General features: G+C 33.9%; 1 protein-coding gene and 1 pseudogene across 1 annotated transcript; one reads left to right on the top strand and one right to left on the bottom strand.

Moving 5' to 3' along the window:
• Nucleotides 1-208: 208 nt before the first annotated feature.
• LOC138943865 (cytochrome c oxidase subunit 2-like) lies at nt 209-8,804 on the bottom strand (annotated as a pseudogene).
• Nucleotides 8,803-9,850, top strand: LOC138943856 (uncharacterized). The gene is made up of 2 exons (XM_070314786.1): nt 8,803-9,146; nt 9,664-9,850. The coding sequence occupies exons 1-2, from the start codon at nt 8,803-8,805 to the stop codon at nt 9,848-9,850; spliced, it is 531 nt and encodes a 176-aa protein (XP_070170887.1).
• Nucleotides 9,851-13,318: the final 3,468 nt, after the last annotated feature.

The raw sequence follows: 13,318 nt of genomic DNA on the forward strand, positions 1-13,318 counted from the left end.
ATGTGAGGAATAAAAGAATATTTTATATAAAATATTTTTAAATTGACAATTTAATGTTGTTGAAAATTAAACTAATTCTTTCATTAAAAATAGATGTTAATCTATTATAATTGATTTAAAAAATCAAAACTTACAAATTCAGTCATTTAATGAATATAAAATTTTTTGATAATAAATTTTATAAATTATTATAAATTAAATGTATTAGTCAATTTTTGAAATAATTAAAATTAGTTGATTCAATTACAATTGGCATAAATCTATGATTTATACCACAAATTTCAGAGCATTGACCAAAAAATAATCCTGGTCGATTTATGATTAATAGAGATTGATTTAAACGTCCGGGGGTTGAATCTATTTTGATTCCTAATGATGGGATAGTTCATGAGTGAATTACATCTATAGAGGTTGTTAGTAAACGAATAGGGTAGTTAAAGGGAATAACGCAGCGATTATCAACTTCTAATAAATTGAATTCATTAAGTTTAAGTTCGTTAGTAGGAATTATAAACGAGTCAAATTTAATTTCTAAGAAATCAGAATATTCATATCTTCAGTATCACTGATGGCTAATAGCTTTAATAGTAATTTTTCTTGAATATATTTCATCTGTTAAATATAAAATTTTAATTGATGGTATAGCAATAAAAATTAAAATTAATATTGGAACGATAAGGTAAATGGCTATAACTTCGTCAGCGGATATAATTTCGTCAGGCCTTCTTAAAATTAAATAAATTAAGCAATCTCGCGCATATCGACTATATTTCCCGATTTGAAACGATTTGAATACTTTTCATCGTCTCAATACGGAAATTTTGAACCGAAAGACGCATAAAAAATAAGGATATATACGTTTATCCTAACGCGGAGTCGCCACAAGCGCCACTGAGTAGCGACAGTCACGCACAAGACCTAGCGACGAGCGGACGTGTCTTAAGATTTTAGATTTCGATTGGCAAGTAAATTCAGTTTTCTGTTCATGATTATACATAAATCAAGTTTGAATAAAATATAGAAAAAATTTTTATTCGAGCTTTTACATTATTTGTTTAAATAAAATGGATGACGAAATTATGTGTCCTTAAATTGCCTCGTGTCTCTTATTTCGTCACACTGATGAAATTAACTGAGAATGCTTACGGAGTGATTGTAAGTTTTTACATGTGTAAAAAATAATTTGATTTTTTACAATAATTTTTTTAAAGACCCTAATAGAGTTTACAATACCAAGATTAAATTTCGTCATAGAATTATCTTGCGTTTATTAAAGTAATCTTCAATTTTTGAAATGTCAATTCGGTATGACGAAATTAGATACATTGTGGTTTTTACTCGGGTGGATATAACTTCGTCAAATACATTTTATTAATAAAAGTCTAAGAAAAAAAAAACAAACGTCATTTCACTCCAGCGTTCACTTATTCTATCCTTGAATACTACCAACAATTATTGTTTGTCCTCCTTATTTATGTGGAAAAGAAATAATATTGAATGACGATATTATATCCAACATATAAATAATACTTGTCTCTTATTTCGTCACTCGGCAAAAATAGATACTGACAGTGTTAAATAGACTGGACTATTTCGCCATGCACTTTTCATTTTATTTAATATAACAAATAATTAAATTGTTTTTATTATAATAAATTTAATCAACTCAATTGCTACGTTTATTTTTCTATTTATGCCTGTATCTCATTTTTATAGTTTTGAAGATGGAGAAAGGGAAGAAGTCCCAAATCAAAAAGAAACCCAAACAAAACATTAATTATAATGACCAAACGATGAAACTAGCTTTACAACAAATTAGCGAAGAGATGTCCGTAAGCAGCGCTTCGAAAGCATTTGGCATTCCCAGAACTACGCTTCAAGATAAAAAATTTGGACGACATCAACGATCAGTCGGAGCTCCTACTATATTGAGACAAGATGAGGAAAAAGTTTTTATCAATTGGATAGTCGAACTGAGAAAGCAAGGATTTCCAGTAACAAAAGACCAATTCTTGTACAGTGTTTCCAAATACATGGCAGAGAATGGACGAATCAATTGTTTCAAGGATGGAATTCCAGGGCACCGATGGTATGAAGGTTTTTTAAATCGCCACAAAGAAATATCCAAAAGAGTACCTCAATATTTGTCGACGGCTAGAGCAAACATAAGTGAAGAAGAAGTTCGAACTTGGCATGCAAAAATCAAGAACTTTTTTGAAGAATATGGTGATCTGAAACAGATTTTAACTTGTTCCAATCGCATTTTCAATTGCGATGAGACAGCTTTTTACCTTTGTCCAAAAGATAAATTCATTCTCGCCAAAAAAGGATCTAAACAGATTTATATTGTAGTAGAATAATTAATGACGAAAAGGAATGCCTGACAGATCTTATTGGAGCATCAGCTACTGGATGTTTAATGCCACCATTAACTCTGTTCCCATACAAACGCATGCCACAGAATATTGTTGCGAAAATGCCCAAAAATTGGGGAATACGGAGAACCGACTCAGGTTGGATGACATGCGAGACATTTTATGAATACATAACAAATATTTTTTATCCATATTTGCAATTAAATAACATCGAATTTCCTGTTGTCATGTTCCTTGATGGGCACTCATCTCATTTTTCTTTGCATCTAAGTACATTTTGCAGAGAAAAGGGCATTATTTTAATCGGCTTGATACCAAATGCAACGCATCTTCTGCAGCCTATGGATGTATCTTTGTTTTATCCCCTTAAGAACGAGTGGAAAAAAATAATTCGTGAATGGCGGATCAATAATAACGGTGAACGCCTGAAAAGGGAGGATTTTTCAGGTTTAGTTAACGAATGTTTGCAAAGAGCAGCTAAACCAGAAACGATACGCAATGGCTTCAGGATCTGTGGATTATACCCATTCGATGTGAATGCAGTGCCTTTTGAAAAACTATTAAAAACTACAGCCGATGATTCAGAAAAAACAGAAAGTGAAGAATCAGAGCCAAGAAAAAAAATGAAGAAGATATTCGCTCAATTCTGTCGGTCATTGAAAGTACGATAGGAGTCGAAAGATTAAAAGAGTTCAAGAGATGTGAAAAAGATCAATGGAATGGCCAAACGAAAGATGAGGGTCTTTTTAATTTTTGGTTAGATATTAGAAAAAAAATACCTGACTCATCACTTCAAAATATGATTATTTCAGAAAATAATCAACAAGAGCATAACACAACACTCGAGGCAAATATAAATTTTTCCGCCCTTGAACTTGATGAGAATTTCGCTGCGAACGGTGTAATCGACTTGGACATAAATGCAGATGGTTCAGTTGTGATTTCAATACCAAAATCAAGCTGTGCAGATACTTCACAGATTTTCCGACAATTTGATAACTCACCGATCTCCAATCTAACAGAACAATGAGATGAAAATGCCAACAACCTCGAAAATTTTGATAAACAAACACCGATTACTCAGAAAAAAATATTTCCATCTCCGTTCAAAAATGCGATTTTTTGGCCAGACACCCCAGTTTCAACAACCAAATCTGGAAAAGTTAGACGGAAGATAACTTCATCAGTAGCTATTGCTGATGAGTTTATGGCATATCAAATAAAACTCAAAAAGGAAAAGGATGAAAAACTATCTAAATCAAAATCGAAAGGTAAGGGTAAGAAAAATTCAAATAGAAATGAAGATAAAAATGCCAAAAATAGTATGACTAATGCGAATACTACAGAAATAATCAAAGGTGATTATGTAGTAATTCTCTATGAGGGTGAGAAATTCCCAGGCCTGGTACTCGATATTGAAGAAGGACCAAAGTTTAAAATAAAAACAATGGCAATGGGTGGTATGGGTATACAGAATAGATGGAAATGGCCTGATAAGGATGATATTCTAGTCTACGAAAGAGAAGAAATTGAAAAAAAATCTTGCCACCCATGCTCTTGAATAATAGAGGGATCTATTCCGTAAACATTGATTAATGATATTTAAATAACGGTGATAATAGATGTAAGAAAAAAATTAATGATACTTAAATAACGGTGATAATAGATATAAGAAAAAAATTAATGATACTTAAATAACATGTGATAATAGATGTAAGAAAAGAAATTCTGTTATTTGTGAGTAAGTATTTAAACAAGACTGATTAATAAAGAGTCATTATTTGTGATAAAATTAATCTTCTTTTATACACCCCATATTTAAACGCCCTAGTCCAATTGACGGAATTACGTACGAGTAGTGACGAAGTTGAAAACTACACAATATTCTATGACGAAATTACGTACACGGAGTGACGAAGTTAAAAACGATACCGTTTTTTTTGACGAAATTAGGTACAAAATAGAGGTTCGAAAAAACTACTTTTTTGTTATAATTATCAATAGTTTATACATTTGATACATTTTCTAAAGTTTGATAGATTCGTTTTACCCGTTAAATAATTCCCTCCATAGGAAAAACAACCTAAATATAATATTTTGAGATCATAATGCATGTACACCGTTAGCATGACGAAATTATAGCCATTTACCTTAGTTCAGATTAATTCAATTATATTTCCTTGAAGTAAGAATCGATTGGTAAATTTATTAAATATTAAAATTAGTAGAATAAGAAGAATTAATAAAGTAATAAAGATTAAAATTATTATGGTAAAATCATGGAATAAAATTATTATATCGTATGTGGGGGAATTAGAATTTTGTAAAGTTAAAAGTCATGTATTAATTTTTAATAAAAGAATAAAACTTTATTTATGGAATTTAAATCCATTGCACTTAATCTGCCATATTAAAAATTTTATAAATTTAATTAGATAGATGGAATTTCAGCGTATCTATGATTTATTGGTGGGTATGAATTTAATCATTCTAATGAAGAATTTAAGAAGAATAAATTTATAATTATTCGTTTAGATGATAATGATTCTCAAATAATAAATATTAGAAAAATTAATCTAATAATAGAAATAAAGGATCCTATTGATGATAAAATATTTCAAGAAAGATAATTATCTGGATATTCTGAGTAGCGTCGAGGTATTCCTCTTAAATCTAAAAAATGTTGAGGAAAAAAAGTTAAATTTACACCAATAAATATAGAAATAAATTGAATATTTAGTATAAAATTATTTAAGGATAAACCAGTTATTAAAGGGAATCAGTGGATGAAACTTGCTATGATTGCGAATACGGCTCCTATTGAAAGAACATAATGGAAATGTGCGACTACGTAGTATGTGTCATGAAGAACAATATCAATTGATGAATTAGAAAGTATTACCCCAGTTAGTCCTCCTAAATAAAAAAATAAATCCGATAGTTCATCAAAGTGATGGATTATTATTTATTTTTGTTCCATGCAAGGTTGTAATTCATCTAAAAATTTTAATGCCGGTAGGGATAGCAATAATTATGGTTGCTGAAGTAAAATAAGCTCGTGTAGATACACGAGCTTATCGCACGAGACGTAGATACGTCTAGTCCAATTGTAAATATATGGTGTGCTCAAACAACAAAGCCTAGGAATCCAATAGCTATAAGGGCATAAATTATACCTAGTGTTCCAAAAGTTTCTTTTTTCCCTCTTTCATTTATAATAATGTGAGAAATTAATCCGAATCCAGGAAGAATTAAGATATAAACTTCAGGATGGCCAAAGAATCAAAATAAGTGTTGATAAAGAATAGGGTCTCCCCCTCCTGAAGGATCAAAAAATGAAGTATTAATGTTTCGATCTGTTAATAATATAGTGATTGCTCCTGCTAGGACAGGTAAAGATAATAGAAGTAAAATTGCGGTGATTAAAATTGATCATACTAATAGGGGAATTTTATCAATAGAAATGTTTTTATGATGCATATTAATAATTGTTGAAATAAAATTAATTGCTCCTATAATTGAAGATATACCAGCAATATGTAGGGAAAAAATAGTTAAATCTACAGAAGGGCCATTATAAAAAATATTGGATGCTAGAGGGGGATAAATTGTTCATCCTGTTCCTGTACCTTCATTAATAAAATTTCTTAAAAGTAAAAGAGTTAAAGATGGGGGTAATAATCAAAATCTTATATTATTTATACGAGGATAGGCTATATCTGGAGACCCAAGTAGGTAGAGACATTTATTCCAGGGAATCACTTTAGCTTCTCATCTAAGAAGCGACACGTCTGGCCTCCGCGCTGAACAATCGGATGGAAAGCCCTTTCTTTCAGTTCCGTAAATTTTCTTATTACGTGGAATCGCGTATATGTACAGAGTTTACGGAGCGAATGTGAAATAGAAGATCACTATTAATCGCTATTATCACTCGCGAGCGTCGCGATATTTAAAGTTCGACACGTGATACTTTTCGACATTTCCCGATACGCGTGTAATCGTTGTAAGAAAAAAAAAAAATATATATATATAGACCGATTTGGGATACTTTCTCCCGGCATCGCTTTACATTTCAATCGTGCGATATTACTTTTAACAGAGCACTTGCAACGTACTTAGCGCGTAGCGTAAAGATCCTTCGATACTTTTTTTTCGACGTCTCTCCATTTCTGTCCGATGCTTTCTCTTTCTCGGCACTGTCGAAACTCGCGTACACGCGATTGCTATTTTGACGATCGACGGAATCGCCATTTTGATATTCGGGATGCTCGCATAACCCCTACGCGACCTTCAAAATACGCGTCTCGAAGAATGTGAATAATTCACGAGCCAATGGCCGGGATCCCGGGATGTTCGTCGAAGGAGACGTTCGAGGTAGCTAATGGCGATTCGCGCGACGATCGAATAAAGATCGCTATCTTGACGAGACAATTAATCTCGATATAAGAGCGACGATCTCCCGTCCCGATACACGGCCGAAAATGAACTACGTACTTCACGACGCTCGCAACGACATAAAGCTCGCTTCCCATCCCCCCTCCTTCTCCCGCCGATTCCGAGAATCGTCCGGCGAGCCTTCGCGTTTCGTTTCCAGGAATCGCGTATTTCGCGATATGCGTATCCGTGAAAAAAGCTGTCTTTCTATATATTGTCTATATTCTCGTGTCTCGAACTGAAATCCCAGATATAAACGCACAATGTTTTAATCTCTTTTCCCTCTGCTACAGGAAGCGAGCGTGGACATGTTGAATAAAGTATCGGAAAAAATTAACGATATTAATGAATAAAGTAATTGAATGAGGTAAATGTTTCTTTTTTTCTAATATAATAGTAATTAATATAAATACTCTTATATCAATCGATGACGAATATAAATAGTTACAAATATTAAAAATATCAAAAGTAAAATATTACTAGCGATTCTTTCGCGATTCGGGCTAAAAATCACTAATCTTCTCTTCCGCATTCCTTCGAATACGCGAATGTGTACGCGAAAATAAACACGCTACGAAAGTGTATTAAATTGTATGAAATTACATAAATTTGCGCGCGCAAACGTAATCAAACGTGTTTTACGCCATTTATCCCCATGTAAGTAAAGTATTTTCACAAAATTTTGAAACAAATCGGAATCGAACATGGACGAAACAGCAAATACAATACGTATACGATAAGTACGTAACTAATTGGTGAATTAAATTTGAATTAAAATCAACTATGACCGTGTTCTAAAATTCACCGCTGGTACTGGAAATCTCTAGTTCATATTATGCATGTTACAGATTTTCAGTACTAGCGATGAATTTCGGAACACAGCCTACGTACTGCGCGACGCTCGCGACGATCTGAAGCTCGTTCTCTATCTCATTCTTTTGCCGCCAATTCCGGGAATCGTCCGGCGAGCCTTCGCGCTTCGTTTCCAGGAAGTGTGTGTCGCGATGCCCGTATCCGTGAAAAAAGCTGTCTTTGTATATATTGTCTATATCCTCGTGTCTCGAACTGAAATCCCAGATATAAACGCACAATGTTTTAATCTCTTTTCCCTCTGCTACCGGAAGCGAGCGTGGACATGTTGAATAAAGTATCGGAAAATAACGATATTAATGGCGTAATTAAATAAGATAAACGTTTATCTTTCTCTAATGTGATAATAATTAGTGACAACTTGTCAATCAAATGAAGCATAATTAGTCACGAATATCAAAAAAATATCAAAAATGAAATATTATTACTAATGATTTCTTCGCGGTGCTCCAAAAATCACTAACATTTTTTTCCGCATTTCTTCGAATACGCGTATGTGTATGCAAAAATAAACACGCTTCGAAAGTGTAATATTAAATCATATAAATTGGCGCGTGCAAACGTAATCAAGCATGTATTACGCGATTTATCCGTGTGAGTAAAGACGTAAAGAATCTTCATATTCAATTTTGAAACAGATAGAAATCGGCATCGACGAAACAACAGATATACATATATGCAACAGATACGTAAATTGGTGAGTAAATTATGCCATAATTTTTGTTTTAGTCTCTATAATTAAATGCGCTTGAGACAATCTAAAAGCATAAACTCGAAATTTTCTCTCAAAGTTTTGTAACCGGAATATGTCGAAAAATTAACTATGGTCGTGTTCTAAAATTCATCACCAGTACTGGAAATCTCCAGGTCATATTATGCATGTTACAGATTTTCAGTACTAGCGATGAATTTCGGAACACAGCCTACGTACTGCGCGACGCTCGCGACGATCTGAAGCTCGTTCTCTATCTCATTCTTTTGCCGCCAATTCCGGGAATCGTCCGGCGAGCCTTCGCGCTTCGTTTCCAGGAAGTGTGTGTCGCAATGCCCGTATCCGTGAAAAAAGCTGTCTTTCTGTCTTTCTTTTAATAATTCTTGTTTCCAACAAACTTTTGGCACACCCATGGGCTCACCATTGTCACCTATCATTGCCGATATGGTCCTACAAGGCCTGGAGAACAGGGCAGTTGCGACCTTCCCATCTGCCCTCCCATTTCACTTTCGCTGTGTTGACGATATCGTGTTAGCGGTTCCCTGCTCTGAAATGAATTTCGTATTAAATACTTTCAACTCTTTCCACCCGAGATTGCAATTTACAATGGAGGAGGGTGTTGACAACCGTTTAAATTTTTTAGATATCACTATTATTATAAAGGATAGTCTCATTGAGTTCGACTGGTATCACAAGCCTACGTTCTCGGGGAAGTACCTCAATTTCGGATCGCAACACCCTCTGTCAGAAGAAGGGTACAATCATCGAGTTAACGGACAGAGCTTTTTCGCTTTCCCATCCGAGATCTCAACAAAAAAACTTAGAGCTACTGATCAATATCCTTCTTAATAACGGATATCCACTCCCTCTCATATTCCAGGTAGTGAGAGAACGTTTGCATTTTCTCATATCAAAAACATCGAGTAATAACAACAATTCCTCGCTCAATATGGATACTAATAACAAAGAAAAAACATCTTATTTTAATATCCTTTACATTCCTTTAATCTCTGAATTGTTTAAAAAAGCCACAAAAAATTTAGGCACAAAAATATCATATACCGGAATAAACAAACTCAGCAAATTTATTTAGGTGCATAAAGATGCATTACCAAAAGAACTACATAACAACGTAGTTTACAAAATCTCATGTTTAGACTGCGATGCGTCTTATGTAGGTCAAACTGGCAGACTTTTAAAAACAAGAATTTGTGAACATAAGAGGCATATTAATAGAAATACCACACAGCACTCAGTGATTACTGATCACAGGTTATCTAATCATGAATTTGATTGGGATAATGTTGAGATCTTGGATGAGGAGCCGATTTTGATTAGACGATTGTTATCAGAGATGATACATATAAAAAAGCAGTCAAATAGTTTAAATTTACAGAGCGACACAGACAACCTTGATCAAGCTTATTTACCGATATTGGAGAATCTGTTGGAATGTTAGACTATTTTTGTTATTAATTCTAATTTTTATCTTGAACATAGTTGTCGACAGTTAGTCGTGTTTTAACAATTGACATGTACGGTTATTTTGTCTCGTTTTGTGCTTTCGCGTCCTCATGGTGAGTGCCTCCTTCATTTAAAGGTTAATTTTTACATAACAACGGTAATAATTTTCCCAGATCAAATGCATCTTTGTTGCATCTCTTCTAATGATTGGAACCGTTAGGAAGCTTCACTTGAGGATGTGGAGCGCATAATGGACGTAAGGTTAAATTCCGAATTTGACGACTCTTGACCTTTTCTTTTTTATATGTGACGTACGTCTTTTATCCGGATTGCTTATATTGTTTTTATCCACTTTCTTTTAATAATTGTCACATCGTTTATCATTGTTAATTTTCAGTCATGGACAACTTTTGACATTTATATCTATACTGAAGATGGCCAGAAGATGGACCGAAACGTTTAAATATATATTGAATTATTAATTTTAATCTTAGGTTTATTTTGCGTCCTCTATCTTGCGCACGGCTCCTCTACAATATTATTCTTTTTTATAAAGCTTCTAAACTCACTTCTCTAAGTTCACTTATACTCTTTGATGAAATGCCAAGTGCGGAGTCTACAGATTAGGCACGTGTAGATTACAAATTTGTTATATTATGTAAATGTTGACGCAGAAGCCGATAACAAAACTGTAATTTTCTCATTTTTTTTTCACTTTTCATATGAAATCGTGAACTCCGCACTCTGTTATTATGCATACTTTAATTATGGAAAAGGATTTGTTGATATATATAATCAACAAAAAGATTTTGCAAAATAACTAATATTTGCGTTCTGTCGGTAATACGGCATCCTCTTAAAACGTATTCTGGCCCTAAGAATAAAGTTAAATTCGCAACGTAGAACGTCGCTGGGAGGAGAGTACTGTGGCGTTGTAGTCCTGCGACTAAATTCAAGATCATTTTGTTACCAACTTCATAAAATACATTTGTAACTATTTTCACACATCTCATTTATTGATTAAACATTTTACATAACAACATTAAAAACATACAACAAATTGTGAAACATTTATTCATTCGTTTATTGTCCATTAACCTGTAAACATCGTTCTCAAATATTAAATATTTTATATTAAATTCCCGAAGTCTAGTTATTTAACTATATAGCACTCACAGAGATCAAACCAATGGCGCCATCTTATGACCCCCTTAGAACCGAACAACTTTTGTCTGAAACATTCCTTTCTATCTTGCTTTATTTTTTAGATATTTAGGTGTCTCAACATAAATGCCTCACCCTGTATACAGGGTGTAACATAGCGCCCGTATCAGCAATTTTTTGAGGAAACAAAGCATTTTCGTGAAAAATGTTTTATGCAAATGTTGTAGAGTTTTAAATGGCGCACTACATAATAATATTAGTATATTCTTGAATGGCAACGTCAAGGTCATATAAAAATCACTTTGAATTTTTTAAATAAAACCCCCAATTTTTCATTACATATTTTTATGGCTTACCTCGAGAGTTTTCCAAAACACTATAATAAAATATTCTTTCATTAAGTACTCTTTGAGTTATTTTATATTATATTCTGACATAATTTGATATAAAAAATTAAATATCTCGTAAAACATTTAGTTTTCGATGATCTTACCGTAATATTTTTATGTACAGAATAATGAGACAAATCAATTAGTATAAAAGAAAAATTGTTTCTAAGAAACTTATTTACAATGTATTTTTTTTAACAATTTTTTTTTTTTGCACTAATTGATTTGTCTCATTGTTCTGTACACAAAAGTATTACGATAAGATTATTGAAAACTAAATGTTCTACAAGATATTTAATTTTTTATATCAAAATATGTCAGAATAAAATATAAAATAACCCAAAAAGTACTTAATGAAAAAACACTTTATTATAATGTTTTGGGAAGCCTTCGAGGTAAGCTATAAGAATATATAATAAAAAATGGGGGGGTCCCTTTTAAAAAATTCAAAGTAATTTTTATATGACCTTGACGGTGCTATTCAAGATCATACTAATATTATTATATAGTACGTCACTTAGAGCTCTACAACTTTTGCATGAAACATTTTTCACGAAAATGCATTGTTTCCTCAAAAAGTTCCTTTCGTTATTTTTAATACGTGTCCTTTATTTACATCGCGGTACGCGAGTGCCGGTTGTGTCGGGCGTATTCGAGTAATATCGATTTCGATCCGCGAACGCAACAATTTGGGAGCTCGTCCGGGATACGGCGGACCGTTTTGTGTATTTTAAAAGAAAAGCGTGAGCTATGGCAATGGAGCAACAGGGATCAATAACGGGAGTTTCTACACGAAACAGAGTTCGTGCTACGACGACGCTTCAAGATGCGACATCGGGGCCATCGTTGGAGGCGATTACTCTGCAATCTGCAATGCGGGAAATTCGGGAGCTTCGCGAAGAGCGATTGCAGATGCGAACTGAGTTTGAATCGCAACTGCGTGAGCGGGATAGTGAACGAGTGGCCTTCACTTGGACACAGTACAATTGGACACGGTGCAAATGGACACGTTACAAATGGACACGAGATTGTGCACGAGTGGCCTTCACTTGGACACAGTACAATTGGACACGGTGCAAATGGACACGTTACAAATGGACACGAGATTGTGCACACGGTTCAATTGGACACAGTGCATTTGGACACAGTAATTTTGGATACAGTAGCTTTTGGACACATAAGAAAATACGCATCGTTTACTTGGACACCGCTCAATTGGACACTGTTCATTTGGACACCGTTTGTTTGGACACAGAAAGATGCGCACCGTTTATTTGGACACCGTTATTTGCCCACCGTTCGTTTGGACACCGTTCATTTGCCCACCGTTCGTTTGGACACCGTTCATTTGCCCACTGTTCGTTTGGACACCGTTCATTTGCCCACCGTTCGTTTGGACACCGTTCATTTGCCCACCGTTCGTTTGGACACCGTTCATTTGTACACAGAAACATGCGCACTGTTTGTTTGAATATGTAACAGATGGAGAGAAATAAAAAATCATTTTGGGAAAATATAATCAGTATTCTTATAACACTTTATACTGGTAAATCTATGTAAAATATGAAATCGTGAAAAGGAGATACATTTGAAGGTTATAATATCTGTCAAAATAAAATATATTCATACTTATATATCTCTGATACTGATGTCATTAATTTTACATTGCTTTTAGCACTTTGTTTAGCCTTTCGCATATTTGGATGTCATGCATGGATACAGTGGGTTCCGCCCCCCCCTGCGGGGGGGCTCCACTCCCGGAAGATATAACCTTACCCAAACCTATTTCTTATTTAAAACAAAAATTTGGTGTGGATTACGTCGTATAATTTAAATCAAATTTTGGTGTCCAAATGAACGGTGTCCAAACGAACGGTGGGCAAATGAACGGTGTCCAAACGAACGGTGGG

The sequence above is a fragment of the Polyergus mexicanus genome, unplaced genomic scaffold (assembly GCF_030449975.1).
Source record: "Polyergus mexicanus isolate NDT 795.1 unplaced genomic scaffold, iyPolMexi1.0 SCAF_48, whole genome shotgun sequence".
Classification (NCBI taxonomy): Eukaryota; Metazoa; Arthropoda; class Insecta; order Hymenoptera; family Formicidae; genus Polyergus; species Polyergus mexicanus.